Source organism: Nannobrachium achirus (assembly GCF_963921795.1).
Source record: "Nannobrachium achirus genome assembly, chromosome: 18".
In the NCBI taxonomy this organism is placed as follows: domain Eukaryota; kingdom Metazoa; phylum Chordata; class Actinopteri; order Myctophiformes; family Myctophidae; genus Nannobrachium; species Nannobrachium achirus.
Genome location: NC_137825.1, coordinates 16,017,507 through 16,038,425, shown reverse-complemented (window position 1 = coordinate 16,038,425; position 20,919 = coordinate 16,017,507). Strand labels below are relative to the sequence as shown.

The window sequence follows — 20,919 nt, the reverse complement described above, 5'->3', positions numbered from 1 at the left end:
ATATATTCAAAGATTTGCACACATTTTCACGACTTTTTCAAAAATAGCAGATCTACAAACTCGCAGCGCGGCACTCGGTGCCGCGCTGTGAGCTTGTATATCTGCTATTTTTCACTGGTTAAAGCATTCAATAATTCTAGGCCTAAATGGCCTTTAATCGAGCGTCACCCTTAGAACAGTTTTCACATTTTCACATTGCACGTAAGATATGTGAAAATGTACTGTAATGGGCCGCCCAGCATGAAACTTGGTGGAGCCCCTTCATCCCCCTAACCATTTGAGTGATGCCGTGACCTCTCCTCCAACACCATCCTCAGGCCAACATCAAGAAGACAACAACAAGATATCTCATAATGTTGTTGGCAGATTGTGGGATGAGTCACTTTTTTTATTTAAAAATAAAAAAAGTAAAATAAAAATGAAACGAGTCAGTTCAAACTACTTTGGACCGGTTAGGTGTAAGGCAGGGGTCTTCAACGTTTTCAGGCCAAGGACCCCTTAGTTGAGAGAGAGGTGAAGCAGGGACCCCCACAACCTATTCATAGATTCTATATAGTTTCATCGTTTGACAGCACAATCATCAGTGTATTTTGGATTCATGTTAATGTGTGTTTTCAGATATTTGACCACTTGAACCGTCAATACTTAATAAACTTGACCTTTCACTCTGTACTTAGTCTGCTCTTTTACCCCTCTACACCAAACCTCTTTGCCGAAAAATAGCCGATCTACAAGCTCACAACGCCTCACAGTGCGAGGCGTTGTGAGCTTGTAGATCGGCAAATTTTGGCTAAAGTTCTCAGAATATGGACACTAGGGTTCAAATTGTTAATATAAAATTCTGGTGGCATTCTTGGGTCATAGCTAGCTATAAAAGCACAAGCAACATCTGAAGTAAGGGAGCTAATTGCATTAGTAGAGAACCATGCAATGCTTTTAAAATCTTACACATGCTTCAATTAAGATCACCCAAACACACAAAAACAATCACTCAAGATGATGACTAAAATGTGTAAAGACTGATGTAGACGAATGTAGACTAATCCATTAAACACATTAACCACGGCTTCCCTATTTTCCAAACGTCATTGGCAATAAATGTAAAAAACCCCCAGCTAAAATAGTAAATAGATGTACAGGATCGGAATGCATCACTTAATACTTAATAGATCTGCTTATCTCACTATTTCTGAAATACTGTTGTTAAAACAATCAAGTGGCACCTTTTTATAACGCTACCTCATACAACAATCTTCAGCACAGCAGAGTGGGCCTACGCACACACACGCACGCACGCACACACACACACACACACACACACACACACACACACACACACACACACACACACACACACACACACACACACACACACACACACAGAAACACTCGTACAGTATGTACAGGCTTCTCGTGGAGCATCGGCAAGTCCTAATGAGTTTCAACGGGTAATGTGAAGTGCAGCCACGGGGTGAGGCGCGGAGCAGCGCTTTAGTCATCCTGAGTGGAACTCAAGACTTCTGGCAAGCAGAGCAAAGCTGACACCTCCCTCTCCCTTTGAGTCAGGCACCAGGTTGTCTCAGTGCCGCTCCTCAACACAGCCCCCCAACAAAGGCCCTCTCGACTCGTACACGCCAATAAATAAGAGACATCAAATGTGGGCTCGTCGTGCTGAGAGAATGTGTAAATATATCTTCAAATGTGTCCTCGTGTGTTGTTTTCTCTCTCTCTCTCTCTCTCTCTCCATTGCGGGGGAGTTTGGTTGTTGTCATGAGGCACTGCTGCTCCGTCGACTGATCAATATGTTGCTGTGTTTTGTGTGTGTGTGTGTGTGTGTGTGTGTGTGTGTGTGTGTGTGTCTGCTATTTTTTTTTTGCTCCCCCCCCCCTTTCAGAAGAGAAGACGCAGCTGGTTCTAAATGTCGACAAACAGCTTGAAGAAGTCAGAGAGTTGGTACGTCTTTGATCAGTAATTTTCTGCTCTTCCCATTTCCTAAATAATGAATTTACACAAGGTGGGGTGGGGGAGGGGACGATTGTTTTCAGGCGGCGCCAGGCGAACGGCACCTGTACACACACTCGCACACACACACACACACACACACACACACACACACACACACACACACACACACACACACACGCACACTTCATATGGCAGAGGGGAGGCTTCTACTTCGCTACTGGCGTGATTACATTTCCAGTAATTCCCTCTTTATAAGTGACATCCCGTGACACATTTCGTGCCATTATCCTGAGGTGCCGGTGAGCACGTCTCGTTTAAAAAAAAATGAACCAAAGTCAACTGACAGACAAATTGTTGTCGCAGTTGTCTTATTATTGTCACGGTTATTAGTTTCCTACCAGACATGCCGTTGGAGGCCTGTCTAGCCATACGTCAGATGTACTTTGACTTCACGCTGTACGACGTCGTCGTTGGGCCCCTGCGTGCGTCTTTACAGTGAAGGGTCCTCAAATTTTGATTGCGTATTATTTACAGATCCACGGTTTTGCCTGACAACTTTTTTTATCAAAGTTACGTGGCACTAGGATCTAGCGGTTGGTGTACTGTATTTTTTCTTTACACAAACATATCGGAATACATTAAAGTTAATGTCACTGAAGTACCTCATTTCTAAATGTCGAACATTTTCACGACTGTCAAACAAGTCTGTGTTGAGCATCTTTTATTTTTCCATAGATGCCGACATTTGCCATCATTACAGTGACTGACTTATTAGAATAAACATGGTTACTAAAGTAGGGAAGTGTGAAGTTTTGAGCAGCTGTGAATAAATGATCTTACAACATACACAGGTAGGCCTACTATTGCAAAGTGATCGTCCACTCGAATATAAAGCTTAATTTATGTTGCTTGCCGACAATAGCTGATATTCAAGCTAACAATGTGGTTCATTGTTACCTTGAAGATCGGTTCTTGTCTTCTTACTGCAGAGTAATCCATTAGGCTGTAAGCTCTGATGACCATGTCACCTTATGGAAAAGTGAAAATGAATCTAATCTGAGTTTCAGAAGCCCTCGCATAAAAAGAGAACTTTCAACCTTACGTCCATATTTTGGGCTTGTCATTATAGGCTAAAAATGTAAAAATGAAAATACACCACAAGCTCACGACGTACCGCAACACGCCATGAGCTTTTGCACTCTACAGTGACGCTCTGCAATGTAGACGAGATGTTCATTTTCGTTACGTTTTAGTGCTGCTGCCGCGCGACAACATACAAAACAGGGCCAAAGTGGTTTAATGCAGTGATTGGTGGTGCTGCAGGTGGAGCAGATGGACCTGGAGGTGCGTGAGATCCCCATCCAGAGCAGAGCCATGTACAGCACCCGACTGAAGAGCTACAAGCAGGAGCTGGAGAAGCTGGAGAAGGACTTTGTAAGTACTCACGCATTTACACACGTCTGTAAAGAGACATACACATTCTCACAGTGATGCCCTATAGCAGTGTTTCCCCTTAACTCTGACAGTGTACAAATGGAACCGTTAGGGTCCATTTGGTTCCATTTGTACAATGTCAGAGTTACAGACTTGTATGGGTCCATTTAGACCCCCCTAAAGGAACCCACAGAGTCCCTGGAATCCACTTTGTGTGCTTTTCCACCGGCAAAGAACCGGTTCGGGTTCTTTCTCCCGCCTATGGGATGAACCAGAGGTGAGATTTTCCACCGAGAACCGCGTTTGTTCCGAACCTTAAAAGTTGGTTCAGAACGGGAACCACAAAATCCTTGGCTCCTCTGGTTCAATCTGGTTCTTGAACCAAGGTTCTTTTGGTGGAAAAGGCCCCTTTGAGAAACGCTGCCCTATAGCACCATTTACACTAGGGTGGTCAATCCGACTATGAATTCCACAAATCTCTGTCAGTGAGTGAGTGAGTGAGTGTGTCAGTCCTTGGAGTAGCTGGAGAACCGTCCAACCTATCGCCTTCACACTCCTGTGTGCACCGGTGAGCTCTGCCCAGTCTGAAGTCGGTCTGGTCAACGGTTCTCCAGAACCTGTGTGCGCAGACAGCGCACTCATCATGCGGCACAATTGCATGTAAAGTCAATGCAAAATGCCCGTCACCCGCAAACAACTAAAATGAGCGTGAAGCCCACACACACAAATAAAGTCGATGCACTGGGGCTGGGATCCGGGGGGGACAAACTGTTGCATTATGAAGTAAGGGACAGGGGTTGGTGGGTGGAGGATAGAGTGTGAATGTAAACAGAGGTGTACTGCTGATGACGCAAGGAAGTGACATGTCCAATGTGAAGTCAATTGTATGAGTGGTTCTCCAGAAAACACCGCTCAGACCCATTACGCAGGTACACTAGTACAGTATAACAAACTCTATCATACTGTATACTAGTAAATGGATTGTGGTTCCTGAACCTGTACCTATTCTCTACTAGCTCCTAATTAGGGTGTCACTTTGAGGTCAAGGTAAGCCATCTCATTGGCTAAACACCCTCTCAGGTCCTTATAATATCCTGAACTCAAATCCACACCTAAACTTAACCATAATCCTATAAACCTTTAACCTAATCCTATAAACCAAAAACCTAATGCCTAACCATTTGAACAATGTACCTGAATTTAATTTAACCTGCTTCACTCAACATGATGTCACGCAATGCATCATGGGTACGATATACTGGAGGAGGCACTACTAACTAATCTGAACAATATGAAAAATTTAACATAAAGTTATGGAGAAAAAATGAACGAAATGTTAAATATGTGTACATCATGCACATGGATGGCGATCATTTGTTTATCACAGCCTTATTTATTCACATAGACAATGTCATCGACTCTTTAATTGAATAAATAGATTAACATTACTGTCAACTGTCAACATTACTGTCTTGTTGGGATTTCCAACAGTCGTGTAGTGAGGGACTAATTGACTGCGTTAGCTTGTACAAAGCTTCATTTTCTCAGCATGTACTGTAATATAACTCTGTCCTGCTGGCTGTCAGGTTATTGTTGTTTGGCCTTCAGTTGCGTTCCTCCTGTACAATACATACTCACAGTACGGCTCTTCACAGTCTCCAACACGTGCCCCAGTTTACACAAATTGTCTTCCAGTCTGGCAGGCTTACTTTCACAAGCTCACTCTGAACACGGCCTGCCCCCACTATCTCACACGCACACATGCAAGCACACACATGCAAGCACACACGCACGCACGCAAGAACGCACGCACACTGTCAGACCTAAACTGAAGGTCACTGCTACGTCTGCTTCGGTTAATTCAGAGTCCGTTTTTTGAAGTTTGTGAGCGGTGCCCGTGGAGAGTAGGCCTTCGTGTGTTTATGTGTTGACTGTACAGGATCTGACCTTGTTTAGTAATTCATAAATCACCATGTCTGGAGTTGATCTTGCAACCTCTATCAAACCTTAATGAGGAAGCCCAGTCTTATGGGCTTTATAGTCACACGCTTTGTAGTCCAAATTGTTGCCTCGCCGAATTCGCTCAAGGTTTTTTGAAAATGAATAATCGATATTTGCTCACACTTCCTGAGAAACACGTTTTCCAAAAGAAAAAACTACTTTTTGATTTGTTCAGGGGTTTTCTTTTCTTCCAATTTGACCTTATCGTTTGCAAACGTATTTATTTTTTATACACATCCTTGTCTTAACACATATGGTGCCAACCCCGAGTTTCCCGAGTTTGTATTGGTACTAGTGATGTGCCAACCCCGAGTTTCCCGAGTTTGGGCCGTTTTTGAAAAAAAAAAAAAAAAAAAAAATTCAAAATTTTTTTTTTTCAATTTTTTTTTTTGGACCTCCAGAAATGTATTAGGCATGATCGCGATCGCGAAATTGCATGTTTAACCCCCATACCAACCCATTCTTTCAAACATGGCAGCCATGTTTGTTTACATCTGAAGAAAACATAATGGCTGATAAATCATGAATGCCTGAACGGATTTCCAAGCTGATTTTTTTGTTTGAAAGCTGTGAACAGCATCTACACACGTGGTGCATCATCTAGGCATGGGCGTGCACTTTTTACACACTTGCACAATTACATGGAAGTCTATGGTAACCATGGCAACGCGAGACATTGAAGAGAAAAAATCATTGCAACATAAGTGTTAAAATGAAAATATCGTTATACATACATTTTATATTTTCTGTTGGATAGATCCCCTTAGTAGTATTGCCCCTTTAAAGCCAAGCTAAATTCGAATAACTAAGCAGAAATACATATTTAGTCTTTTGTATCTGTCTTTGGATTTTTATTGTGTCTGTTTGGATTAGTAACTTCTTTTGCATGGCTAAGATCAAGTACAGCAGGGGTCTTCAATGTTTTCAGTCCAAGGACCCCCTAGTTGAGAGAGAGATGAAGCAGGGACCCCCACAACATCTTCATAAATTCCATATAGTTTCATTGTTTGACAGCACGATCATCAGTGTATTTTGGATTCATGTCAATTTGTGTTTTCAGACATCTAACCACGTGAACCGTCAATACTTAATAAACTTGACCTTTCACTCTGTACTTAGTCTGCTCTTTTTCCCCTCTACACCAAACCTCTTTGCCAAAAATAGCCGATCTACAAGCTCCCAACACCTCGCAGCGCGAGGCGTTGAGAGCTTGTAGATCTGCTATTTTTGGCAAAGATATTCGTATTTTTGGCTAAAGTTCTCCTCAGAATAGGGATGCGAGGGTTCAAGTTGTTCATTTAAAATCATTTAAAATAATTATCCTATCACCCAAAGATTTTGTCGGCCCCCCTGTAGTAACTCTTAGGACCCCCCAGGGGTCCCAGACCCCCTGTTGAAGACCACTGAAGTACAGCGCACACATCTGCAAAAAACCTTCATGTTGCAAAGTGCTCCATCACTGCCATCCTCCTCCAACCTGGCAGGAATAGCACCAGTTTGCTCCACGAATACCTGAATAACCACCTAACCACTGTGTGCTTCCAAAATAGCAGATCTACAAAACTCACGATGGATTGCGTAAGACATATTTGGAAATCGTCGCCAAAAAGTAATTTTTTTATAGTTATTTTAAAAAGGATTTAAAATTGTGCAACACTTTTATGATAAAGTAGGGCATTACTTTACAGAAGGAAAATAAACAAATAAATGTGTTTTAATGCATGTCACTGTAGGCAGAAAACTCTTATATTATCCATATAGAATATGGATATAAGAGGTTTCTGACTATAATGACATGCATTTAAAGTGGTTCATCATAACCGTATGGGTGGTGCGAATAATGTTTTTATTTTATCCTATCCAGTTGAGAGAAAAAGATCAGGGACTCTTTTAGGATGGGGGGATGAACCCAAACCCTGCATTCACCCAAAAAATGTGGCACAAACAGGTAAACAGCCATTGAAAATCCTCTTCTGGCGGCAACAATCGGTGGCCAGTGATCTGCCCCGGTACACTGCGGAGTTGTGTGAACTCAGATCACACGTGGATCTATGCACCGAGAGAGGGCTCGCTTTCCTCACCATGGGCATTTAATTGGGCCCACGTTTAATCTCTTTCGCTGCCCCCCCCCATCCTTGCCGTGGTTTAATTATCAAGCAATTAACACCTGCTGTGCCGGAAATTGTCGCTAATTTGCATCGCTTGCATTTCTTTACGGCTTGTGTTATTTGAGGGATTGAAGCGAAGTGTGAGCGCACCTTGTCATGACAACATGCATGCAGTAGAGCAGGGGTTCCCAAAGTTTTTTGTCTCAGGGCACCCCGTAAATATATATTTTTTAATCTGAGGCACCCCTACCCTGCAAGCCAAATGGCGTCATGATGACGTTATGATAACGTCCTCCGGTGACTCCGATGACGTTCAGAACTAGGCCAGATCACAGCCCATATAAGGATGATCTTGACATCATTACCAGGACGTCATATGGACTATAGGATTATTGTTATCGTTTGTAATGTTAGTTGAAATATGAGCATGTAAGGTTATATTCTGGGACATATCTGACTAGTTATGATATTTATCTGGCCTCAATCGGACCCTCTCTGATTAATCCAGGACATCCATTTTCATGGGCAGGATTTATTTTAGTTGAAATCAGGTGATATTCTAGGCCAGATCTGACTAGTCATAGTTTGGCTTGATCTGGCCCCAATCGAGACGTCACTGATTGGTCCAGGTCCTGACCGTGCTTGCTGGGTACATTATAATTTTCACTCCCAGCACCTTATATTTATAGCATAATATCGTCGTTGTCGGGTGGAAACCTTGTATGTCCAAAACCGTTCGTTTTGTATTTATCATCTATAAAATGTACTAAACTAGTTAAAACAGCAGATCTACAAGTGTGCTTGTAGATCGGCTGTTTTCACTAGTTTTGTGCCACAGTCTTGTATGATGAAGTAGGGCTTTGGTTTACCAAAAGACGTACACATTTGAAACTTGGAGATACGAGGTTTCTGCCCGATAGTGATTATGTTGCGAGGAAAACGTTGAGATAACAGCCTTTTTGGTTAGAACTAATCTCTCGAGACAGCCTCAGAGAACGAGACAGACCGATAGGTGTCGCCCTTTCTTCTTTGACGATGGGTTCCCAGATTGGGTTAGAACTGACTGAAATAACTTTGAGCTCCAAGTTTAAAATGATACTAAATATTTTTTCTAGTGTCCAAATAAATTCCAAATATTATCAAATTATCTCGCGGCACCCCTGGACTGCCGTCACGGCACCCCACAGGGTGCCCCGTCACCCACTTTGAAAACCCCTACAGTAGAGGCTGTATATGTTTTTCCTAATCATATTATTTTTCAATAATGTATTTTCATTGGTTCTGGTCAACTATATAACTGTTCCACCGGGTAAAGCATTGTTGGCGTGCTGTACCACCTCACCAGCCAATGAGAGGTGCTTGTCATCATCACTCACGTTGGTTTCCATCACTGATTGTTCTTGAATCCTCTAAAGCAGGGGTCTTCAACAGGGGGTCCGGGACCCCTAGGGTATCCTCAGAGTTACTGCACGGGGCGCCACATATTTGTGTGATGGGGAACATTCGACTAAAGTAGCAGAACTACACACTCACAACGCCTCGCGCTGTGAGAGTTGGTCTAGAGGGAAAAAGAGCAGAGCCAAGTATGGAGCCAAAGGTCAAGTTGATTAAATATTGAAGGGTTTAAGTGGTTTAAATGGCTGAAAATACACATTAAATGAGTAGTTCACCCCCAAAATGACTTTTTTTTAGTTTTTTGTCACATTCCTAAGACAAAAATTTGATAGCAATAAATTTACCCCCATTCGTTCCGGATGGGGACCCGTTTCGAAATGGGTCCCCATCCGGAATCAATGGGGGTAAATTTACTCAAATCAAATTTTTGTCTTAGGAATGTGACAAAAACCCAAAAATATTATTGAACTCTACTCTCCATGGCATGAGTAATCAATAGAAAAAAAGTCATGTTGGGGGTGAACTACTCCTTTAACATGAATCCAACATACGAATAGAAAAGATACAACAACACTGATGATAGTTGTGTGTCAAACAAGTGGATGATGCTATCTGTGAAATGTATGAAGAGGTTTAATCTGCAACACAATTTTATACAATATGTAGTGGGGGTCCCTGCTTCATCTCTCTCTCTCAGCTAAGGGGTCCTTGGCCTGAAAATACACTGAAGATTCCTGCTCTAAAGCTTATGAACAACACTACAGATGAATGTACAAAGCTGTTCTTTATAGTACTTGATGATTCTATAGAAATCCTTGGGGTTACAGGCTGTTCAAAATAGAAAATCGTTTAGAGTTGTCCAGAGCAACATTTTCAGCAAACATCGTGGACAAATGAAGAAGAAAACCGCAAAAAGCTTGCTTTATTCTTTTGATAGAATCATTTCCACATTTCAGTGTTTGTGCTTGGGTCAAAGGTAGCATCACTAACCATCACGATCACCCCGAATTATCCTCTGGTAAATGTGATGCAAGTGTTCCCAAAGCTCCGACTTCAGTCTCGCCCCTTCAGATGTGCCAAATGCTTTAGCCGAAGCCCAGCCCGTGTAACTTCCTCCGGGCCCGGGGAGCGCACAGCATTGGGCTCTGAAGGCCTATACTAGGAGGGGAGAGGAGGGGTAAAAAAGGCCATCTCCTCTCTTTTTCATGTAAAAAGCCCCGGTCTTTGTTGTGCTTTCCCAGGATATCAAGGCCCTGTCAACCCACCCCACCACCCCAGTTCCCCCACTCCACCCCCTACCAGCCTCCTGGGGGGTGCCCCCACCACCCCATCCCCGATCCCCCTGCCCAACCTGCTCTCTCATCCTCTTGCTCACCCACGGTTTGAAGTCTTCCTGCCACCAGTGTGCCAGATTGAGACCCCGTTTTTGTCCCCCCCCCCCCCCCCCCCCCTTTCCATAAGGGGGCCTGTGTAAACATTTTTAACCCTGCCATTTTTGTCCATGGCAATGTGTCAAAAATAACAAATAAACCACGATCAGAGATAAGTTATACGGACTTCCCAAAAGTGTGTGTATGTGTGTGCATATGTATTCTCTCTCTCTTACTCTACTCACACATACTGTATGATATGCCATATGGCTACTGGCTGACAGCTTCATTTGGACATTTTGATCTTAAAGATACAGGACCTCCAGAGCGGGACATTACATCAGCCAAAGGGGTCGCAAGCTTCAACTGAAAATCCTAAACTCTGTGTGTGTGTGTGTGTGTGTGTGTGTGTGTGTGTGTGTGTGTGTGTGTGTGTGTGTGTGTGTGCGTGTGCGTGTGCGTGTGCGTGCGTGCGTGCGTGTTTGGGGGGACTCATAGAGATAACCCCGGTTCGATGGAGGCGTTGTGTTTAAGTTGCGGGAAGCAGAATGGCATGCCTTTTAGCGATGACTTTGATCAGGCAGCAGAGAGGCCTAATGGAGGCTTAATTTAATGAAATCTATTGGATAAACAGACCTTCCATCTTCAAAGGGACACGTTTTGGTGTGGCCCCCGGCCCCGCAAAACGGGGGTGCACACACGTCACTACCAGTCTGCGCTGTCTCACGCACGCCAATATGCCGAGTATCACTTTATCTCTGAGATTGTTCAAAATTAATGGAGAGTTCATTTGATACTCTCAGGGTTGGGACGATAAGCGATATTATCGTTTATCATGATAAAAAACACTCACGATAATCGTATCTCGGAGATTTAATGTATCATTCGTGATATCGTCCTCCGTCATGCACTGGGATCAATTCACCTTATATTTGCAGAGCTGCATATCCGGTACCACTTAATCCTTCTAATTGGTAAAAGGTACTTATAATATACATACTTGATACAGTCTTTTTTCACTCTCTATCAAATGTCTTCGCGACACGTTGTGAGCTTGTAGATCTGCTATTTTTTGGCAAATGTTCGGCCCCAGGATAATGGATGTTCCGCCCCAGGATAATGGATGTTGGGGATGTTTTGATTAACGCGATAATATCGTAAATCGTGATATCTTTGGTCACAATAATCGTGATATGAAAAGTTCATATGGTTCCATCCCTAGGTTGATGCTCAGAACCTTGCTGCTTAGAGCAGTGGTTCCCAACCTTTTTTTTCTGGATCCTGAAAGCGTTCATGGCCCACCCATCTGACCACTGAACACAGCACCTGAAATGCTGCCCTGTTAAGTGGGCCGTGTGCGTTTTCATAGCATGTTTATTTGAATGATCGCTCACTCATTCAGTGGATTGTGCTCCGGCTTGGATCAATGGGACTAATGTACTAATATACTTAAACATCCTATTTATTGGTATCGCATAATGAAAACGTTTAAAGTAAAGAATACCATGACATTTTGTTTTTGCTACTTTAAGTCCTTTGAATACTTTTTTCCACCGCTGCTATTATGACCTGTCCAGAGTCGGGACACCAGGGTTCATGTGGTTAACGGTCTTCTTAATGTTTATGACACCTCTCAGTATTAAGTCCATCCACATGATTGTATGGAACATCAAAGCCAAGACTCAAGGTCTTTGCACACTGCTGCGTTTTTCGGGCCGAAAATCGGGGTGAATTTCGGAGCGCGTGAATAAAAAAATCAACCTCACGTTATGTCATTCACGTTTGCACGTTTCGTATTTATTTTCGGACCAGGGTTGATTTTTTCCGATTTTCGCAGCTGTCGCACTGAGTCCCTTGCTCTCTCTCTCTTTCCTCTCTCTCTCCCTGTCCTACGGCTTTCGGATTTCCAAAACGCAACGAAAACACGCAGTGCAGTGTGCAACCACCTTTACTTTGGATGCATTTGAAAGCTGGCATAGCTATACCGTTTACAATGTTACAATTAGTTCAGGCGAGTTCCCTTGCGGTGTCAAAATGAGAAGTTGATGTTCAACGTACTCTGTAGGACTCTCTGATACATCACAAGGAACTTCCTAGGCTTACCTTTTGGATACACATCTGAACTGTATCTCTACATTTTTTAATTTGTCTTACTGCAGTTGCAACAGCAGAAATCAATCCACCTGAAATACAAGTTAAACAACACTACTGTGCCTCATTTACTTATATTATATTTACTAATATTTCTATGTTCAGAATTCAATTATTAGTCTAAGAAAAGGTTTTGAATTCAATTGACATGTTCCTGCTTCTATAATCTCCATTAGAAGATGTTCCTCTTTTCTGCAGCAGATGGCGACATTGCTCCAGGAATCCAGGCCTAGTGGTGGCATACTTGGTGTACAATGTATGACAAAGGCAATATGGTGCCCATTTACCAATTAGAGTGCTTTCTTTCAGTTGTATGGGTGAATTTTCTATGATAAGTCTCTCTACCTATTGCTGCACCTGACCTCAGCCTGTGTGCTCTGGGATTGAGATCACGGACAATTAGTTTACAAAGACCTGGTGTTGTGAAAACGGCTCCCATGGAATTGTATACCCTGATATTGCCTTATTTCTTCAGCTTCTCCACTGCTGTTTAATACCTCTGAGTGTGATGCTAAACACAAATAAAAAGGAAAGGGAATAAAAGGTTGTGAATATGAAGGCGGCATTTCTTCTCAAAGTGGCATTGCAAACGTGCCTGTGGTAGTTACCAGTTCCTATGCCCTCTCCAACCCAATCATTCAGGTTATTTCTAATTCAGCTTGTTAAGTGGTGCATTGGTTTCTGCATGTTTAAGGCCTCGGGTGTCTTTCACCAACACACAGCTTCCGAGTTCAAATGTTAGATGTTTATTCATTAAGGATCCTTGACTCTGTTAAACGCCTAATTGCTGTTTATTCAATATCAAGCTGAAACGACTTTCATTGCTGGTGAGAATAGCTCACATTTCTCTCTCAGTAAGTGCAAATTGGTGCCAGTGGTGGTCAAGGCAGTCCTGTTGACGGTGTGGCGGTCGCTGCCCAGCGCGTCTCATTTGAATTTGGACACATTCATTTCCTCGTTTTGAATGAAAAGGACAGCTTTTGTAGATCGTTTTGACAAACGGTTGTTGACTATTTCCTTCAGGGACCGTGATGATCTCATTGAATCCCGAGCGTTCTTGAAATGCATATCATTATCCATATTTGTCCTCTTGATACTAAATTACTAGGCCAACCGTCATAGGAACGGCTGCCTCCGTAACCTCAAGTATTTCGTCCTCTATTCAAATAAGTCTATTAGAGCATTGTTAGGGATTGCAGTCACGGTCAAGTAGCATCTCTGGCCTGCTTTTTACTTTCATAAAACCATTGGACTGAAAGCCTCCCCAATGTCTACCCAGAGAGATAATTAATGGATTTCCAAAGCGTTTACAGAGTCGACCAGCCTTGAAATATTGAACAGTTTATTCACCAGATATGCTGAGGTGAATGGAATGTGAAACCTTTCGGCACCGACCCCATAGTTGTTGTTTTTTCCCCCCCACTCGTTTGACTCAATTTCACTGTCTCATAAGTGGTCATCAACGACCTTCAAGGAATAATGAATGTTTTAGTTTTTTTGTTAGGGCAAATATTGAGTGCCATATGTATCCCATGAGCACGTCGGTCCTCAGCTCTCGCAAAGGAGAAGGAATAATAATTCAAATGTGGAAATGTAGATGACTTAACGTTTCGATTAAATCCGTTGAGTTCTTGCACTTTGTAAGTCACACTGCATAATAAGAGCGTCTGCTAAATGCCTGTATTGTAATTGTAAATTGAGAAACCCATCTATCTAAACGGCTCAGTTCAGACGAGGTGATCTGCAGCAACTTAAGATTTCTATCTTTTTCTTCTTTTTTTTTTTTTTTTTGGTTTAGTGTTTTAACGGGATGAATTGACTTGGATTGGAGTTGAGGCATGACACTTGACTCTGCTGCGCGTAGCCCTGGCTGCATGGTTTGGTACGCATAAAGAATCCTGTCAATGTGAAGTTAGCCATAAGCAACACAATCCTTTCTTCCGGTTCCAAACCCAGGAGCTATTGGTTTGACTCTGAATCTGAGGGTCATCCACATTCGGTTCATCACCATCAATGAATTAACATTTTTTTCCTGGCTTCTTGAGAGCCTACCTAGAACATAAATACTTGTTGTAGTATTTTTTTTAATTTTTTTCCCCCCCATTGTGAATGCTCTAGTTGGGGTCAGAGTTCGCCGTGTGTTATAGGTTTTATCTAAAGTAATGTGTGATGGAGAACTGATACACAAAAGGAAGCAGGATGATGTCTTCTTATACATTTGGAGAAGCATCGCGTGTATATACAGTATGTTACAGACGCCCTGGTCTGCTGTAATTATATCTTATATCAGGGGTCTTCAACGTTTTCAGGCCAAGGACCCCTTAGCTAAGAGAGAGATGAAGCAGGGACCCCCACTACTATACATATTGTAAAAGATTGTGTTGCAGATTAAAAATGTTCATAGATTTCTTCGACAGCTTAGACTTGTTTGACAGCACTGTCATCATATTGGAGTAATGTGTATTTTCCGACATTTAACCACTTTTCCCTCTACAAACCTCTTTGCCAATAATAGCCGATCTACAAGCTTACAACGCCTCGTAGCACGAGGCGTTGTAAGCTTGTAGATCTGCTATTTTTGGCTAATGTTCGACTCAGAATAGGGATGCAATGGTTAATGTAAAAATCGAACCTCTGTTCTGGAGCTGTGTGTGTGTGTGTGTGTGTGTGTGTGTGTGTGTGTGTGTGTGTGTGTGTGTGTGTGTGTGTGTGTGTGTGTGTGTGTGTGTGTGTGTGTGTGTGTGTGTGTGTGTGTGTGTGTGTGTGTGTGTGTGTAACAGTGCCCCTCCCTTAACACGTGTGGTCAGAAAAGGTTACTGCAGGCTACAGACAGACACGGAGACAGACAGACAGACAGACCCACACACACGGCCACGTATAGTGAGCTTGTGTTCCACACAGCTCCAAAAACATGATCCTATCACACAAAGATTTGGCGGCCCCCCTGTAGTAACTCTGAGGACCCCCCAGGGCTCTCGGACCCCCTGTTGAATACCCCTGTCTTATATTGTAAAGCACTTCATAATTATTATCATATTTGTTTTTACTTCATACAAATAAAGTTAATTATTATAAATTCTCCTCTTAAAATCAATCTATTTCACATTCAACAGCAAGTAGTGGTGTTCATGGACAAGTCATGGTCAATGAAGACAATCCAGCAGTAGCAATTAGTTAGTGGCAAACTCCTCTTGATACAGTAGGCTGAGCTAACAGCCTCAGTAGTCCATAAACGTCTGCAAAGTGGCTTGGCAGAAAGTTTATTCTTTATGGACTCATCATCCTTAAATACCTTATTTTAAGAGGCAAATGCCGATCATTATTTCCAGATTTATGTTTGAATTGGATGGGTTGGGGGGATGTAGTAATACTCCAGTGCCTCTTCTGCGTATTGCTACATGTAGGGGTTCTAGATGTGTGTCATTGTAATCCATCTTTGGGGTTGCTAATGGTTTGACCCCACATCCTCAATTGCGGTGACTCCTACATGGCAGACAGCATGACAGACCAACATTAGTTGGATGTTAGACACTTTAAATCGCCTTAGATTGGCTCAACTCCTCTTGTTCTCGCTAAATACTGTTGTGCTGGCAGACCATTGAGGAGTAAATGCAGATTACTTCCGTTTTATGGCATGTCGCTTAACAAACCATCAATGGCCCGCCAAAGTCTAATCACCCACGGCCGATTATAAAGACCCCTTGGATTGATGGGGATTCTTTTTTTTTTTCTCCAAGTGCAGATTTAAGATGTAAACAAATCAATCTTTTTCCGCTGCTTATGAATTCTGCCTTTCATTCGAAAGCTGTTGTGTGCAGCAACTTTTCCCTGGGCTCTTTATGGATTTGGGGGGCGTTTATGGCTTGACGTTGTCCTTTTGAATGGACATGAAGGCAGGAGTCATTACCGATTGAGCGTGTTGTGTGCGTGGTGAAGCCATTCTTTGTGTGCGTGGTGAAGCCATTCTTTGTGTGCGTGGTGAAGCCATTCCTTGCCATGGATGGTGGTGTGTGATCGCAGTGATGACCAAGGCTTGAGTGAAGGACTGCGCCTACGAGAAGGACATGGGTCTCCTTCCTGATTAGTGGCGAGGCTCATCATTCACAAGGTCACACATCGTCGTTGTCGGGTGGAAACCTTGTATATGTCCAGAACCGTTTGTTTTGTATTTATCAAAAACGATTTAAACTAGGGAAAACAGCCGATCTACAAGCACACAACGCCTCGCGGTGCGAGGCGGTGTGTGCTTGTAGATCTGCTGTTTTCACTACTTTTGTGCAATGGCCTTGTACGATGAAGGAGGGCTTTACTTTGTGAAAGAACATACAAATTTGAAACTTGGAGATATGAGGTTTCCACCTGACAACAACGACATACAACAGCATGATTATGTGGAATATGTTCAAGTCAAGCACCAAAATAGTGATGGATTCTGGTGGTTGTGCACTGTACTTACACGGGGTACATTTCCCGGTGTGAAATCAATCCAGTTGTCCCTAGGCCCAGAGCTACGGAAATTGTATCTTTCACTTACATAATTGTTCAAGTCAAAACCTAACTCCGATTGAGGAGTTTGTCTCTGTTGTTTGGCACGTCACGTCACTTCGTCCAGCGTGACGATAGACAATACACTGATCAGCAACGTACTGTAACTCAGACAGTCAGACAGACACTGAGTAGTTAGTTTGAATTGAATGACAATGGTAGGAGCTGTATTCCAAGGCATTGCAATCAACTTGATCCACGTTCCTGGCAGGAGCATGGATTGTTCAGATAAATCCTCAAAAATAAAACAGAGCCAGACACCACATTACTGAACCACCACCATGGAGAGGTGTCTTTTTCCTTTTTGACTGTTTCCTCTGTTTCCTGTACCGTATCAAGGTAAATAGGAGGTAGGGACATCACGTGACAACGGGGATACGCCATGTCCAGCCATGAAGCTCACCATGGGTGCCAGTATCGCGAGACTATCCACCGTTTCCTGTCTGTGAACCAAATCTCGCGATACTTCGGAGACGGAAGCGATTATTATTTACTGTTATTATTATTATTTCATTATGCACTGTGCACATCGAAAAGCAAGTGATTGTAAAAATACCTTTGATATATTTTCTTTTATATTCCTGAATTATATGACAAAGGTCTCAGTCGTTCATAAGTAGTGTTTCTTCCAGGTTTGTTCATGAGCTGATCTAGCCGGCTCCATCATTCTGGCACCCATGGGAGCGTCATGGCCGGTCCCGGCGGTCACGTGGTTTCCCTTCCTTATATTTTAACTTCCTTGTACCGTATATGTATCGGATTTTTTTTAATTCATATTTTGGGGCTTTTATGCCTTTATTGATAGGACAGTAGACCGACAGGAATGGGGAGAGAGATGGGGAGTGACACGCAGCAAAGTTGGTCGGGATAGGGACTTGAACCAGCGACACTGAACCTCTGTGGTATGTGCCTGGACCGGTAGGCCAGCGGGCACCCCCATTTATCGGATTTGAAAGTGGTCTGAGTGCATATCTCTTCTAAATAAATCAGAGGACTATTGTGACCGTCAGGTCGCAGTTACTATCAAAACCTCCACCAGCTGTCAGTCAATCTGTCAGTCTCTCTGTCAGTCTACTCATATCTCCGCCACCGTTGCCCCGATCCATGCCACACTACTTGGCTGCCAAACCACAACCTCCATCTCCATTTCTCACATGGCCCTCTACTAGCGCCACCATGAGGCTGATTCTTGCGAAACACATTTTTGCTCCTACAGGTTTTGCCCTAAAATCACACAAAGCGGTACACAGTACAGTATCTCTAAAGTCATGTCATCAACATGGATCTTTCCCATTTCCCATATTCCCTCCTGATTGGCTACCATTGCCTTCTAAAGTTTGTGTATGCCTGACGGTCGCTTATCTCCAGATTAGGGAGTCTTACTGGTCATTCGTATTTATTTTGCAGTCATAACTTGGGGAGGTGCATTGCCAAGATGAGCATTTACCTGGATGAAACGGAAGTCATTTCTCAGGTCACTTGCCTCGTTGTCAGCCCTCGTGATTTACACGGTCATATCGGCGACGAGCGTTCTGGCACTGATCGGCCTTCACGTCACGCTCTGAAAACACGGAAGCCGTTATTCGTAAACAGCAACCCCGCCCTTTCCGCCTCCTCCACTTCGGTACGTTAACACCTGTCTGTGTGGGGCTGATGCACACAGAATGCCCGGAGCGCAACTTCTGTTTGCCAGTGTGCAAATTCTGGCCCTTATCCTCGCGCGCCATCATTTCCTCTCTCGCTTATCTAACCCTCCCTACACACACACACACACACACACACACGCACACACACACACACTACACCACCATCACCACCACCAACCAAAGTCACTGCACTTCCACACACACGCACAGTCGCACACACACATGCGCACACACCCCAACACTGTGACAGCGATCAGTATGGCTTTCAGACGCTTGTCTGGCTGTGCTCTGCCATGAAGTGAAGGCCCTCCCAGGTCCCCTCTTCTGTCCTCGGGGCCCGTGTGATTGAGTGACTGGAGTGAGCGGGGGCCAAAAGATAATAAGGGGAGGAAATATAAAGACATGGGCCCGATGATATGATAACTCCCCCCCCCGCCTCCCTCCCCTTCTCTCTCCTCCCCTCTTCTCCTCCACACCCCCCCCCCCCCCCCCCTTCACTTTCTGTTCTTCTCTCTGTCCTACCCCCGTTTTTTTTTTTTCTTTCTTTTTTTCCCCTTTCTCTTCCTCCTGACGAGCACCGAGGCTGTCCCGCACGCCGGTGTAAACCAGAAGTGACATGTGACACCCAGTCCCCAGTGATGTGCTGACAAGCGGGTACTAGAATAGGTGACACTGTGTATTTCTTTTTTTCTTTTTTTTTTTCGCTTTTTCTTTTTGCCAGACTGGCTTAAGTATGTGTGTGTGTGTGTGTGTGTGTAAGGGGAGGAGGGAGGGGAGGGGGGGGTGTCGGGGATTCATGAAGTATTTATGAAATATATTATGAATCATCTTGGTAGTAAGCCCGTGTTTTTTACCTCTTGTTTCTTTCTGAGGGAGGGAAACAAATGAGCCTTAGAAAGCGGGGAGAGAGAGAGAGAGAGAGAGAGAGAGAGAAGAGAGAGAGAGAGAGAGAGAGAGAGAGAGAGAGAGAGAGCGATGGCGGGAGAGAGAAGCAAACTCCTCCTGACACTTTGTGTGTGTCTCTCACTTTCTCTCCGACGCTCGCCGTTGGTCTTCTCCTCCCCTGTTAATCCATTTAGGCCTAGAATTATTCAGTGCTTTAAGTATTGGAAAAATAGCAGATCTACAAGCTCACAGCGCGGCACCGAGTGCCGCGCTGCGAGCTTGTAGATCTGCTATTTTTGAAGAAGTCGTGAAAATTGTGTGCAAAATCTTTGAATATATGTATTTTTTTATCTTTGCTTCTGGGTGGTGCCTGGAACTAAATATTTTGGGGACTGCCCATGTTTCGAACTCCCGTTGGTCCGAACACCGTCGGCAGGTTAGCTACTCACCAGCGTTAGTTTTACTGAGGTTAGAGTTAAGGTTAGGTTTAGGTGGTCGGACCAAAGGGAGTTCGAATCAAGGACATTTTACCAATATTTTGAGATGGGGGTCCGTGGCCAAATAAATATCATTTTGGGGGTCCTTCACATGAAAAAGTTTGAGAACCACTGACATAGAAACATAGGGTTTTTCAAAAACCTTAGAAGGATTCAAAAGACACTTATTGAATCGGGTCAAAATCTGGTCAAATTTAAAATGTTCACAGTTTTTAAAATTGGTAGATCTTACAAGCTCGTGCTGTGTATATCTGCTATTTTTTAATAGTTAAAGCATGACAAATTATGCCTAATAATAATGCGTACCCGGCCCTAAATGGCTTAAAGGCAATGTGTTTACCCAGGGATGAAATCCTTGAGATGGCAACAAAGTCACCCAGCACCACCACCACCAGCGCCACCACCACCACCACCACCACCACCCCATCAAACTGCATCTCTTCCTCTCATCCCTAAGTGCTTCTAATGAGGGAGCGAGCCGGAAAGAAAGGCGAGCGGCACTTTTGGTCTCGGTGACCAAATGATTTTTTTTTGTTGCCTTTTTCTCCGGCGTTTTTTGAAGCCTGCGGTGGAATCTGACTGCGGGCCTTGATCAGAATTGCACTGCGTTGAGGATGAATTAAGGACTTGGTTAGTTTTATCCCAGAGGTTGGGCCGCCATTATAGCGTCCCGCAGTGAGACTAAACACTTTTGCTTTTGTTTCTCTTCCGCCCGCTGCCACGCCGCACTCGTTTGTTCTGCGTGTTGTCAAAGTTTTCTGTGGTCTTGCGTTGCCTTTGTAGGTTTTTTTACTCCTTTTATATAATCTGCCGTTTAGATGCCTCTGTCTAACGGCTAGGGATGGGACGATAAGCGATATTATCGTTTATCGTGATAAAAAGCACTCACGATAATCGTATTGTGGAGATTTAATGTATCGTG

The 20,919-nt window shown here is 43.6% G+C and overlaps 1 protein-coding gene across 1 annotated transcript in view; it reads left to right on the top strand.

The window, feature by feature from the left end:
* The window catches only part of vti1a (vesicle transport through interaction with t-SNAREs 1A), a 273,743-nt gene that overhangs the window by 11,679 nt on the left and 241,145 nt on the right, over positions 1–20,919 (top strand). Inside the window, exons 2-3 of the mRNA XM_080746948.1 lie at positions 1,895–1,953; positions 3,289–3,399. Of these exons, the coding sequence (XP_080603074.1) occupies positions 1,895–1,953; positions 3,289–3,399 (170 nt within the window). The remainder of the gene's footprint in view (positions 1–1,894; positions 1,954–3,288; positions 3,400–20,919) is intronic.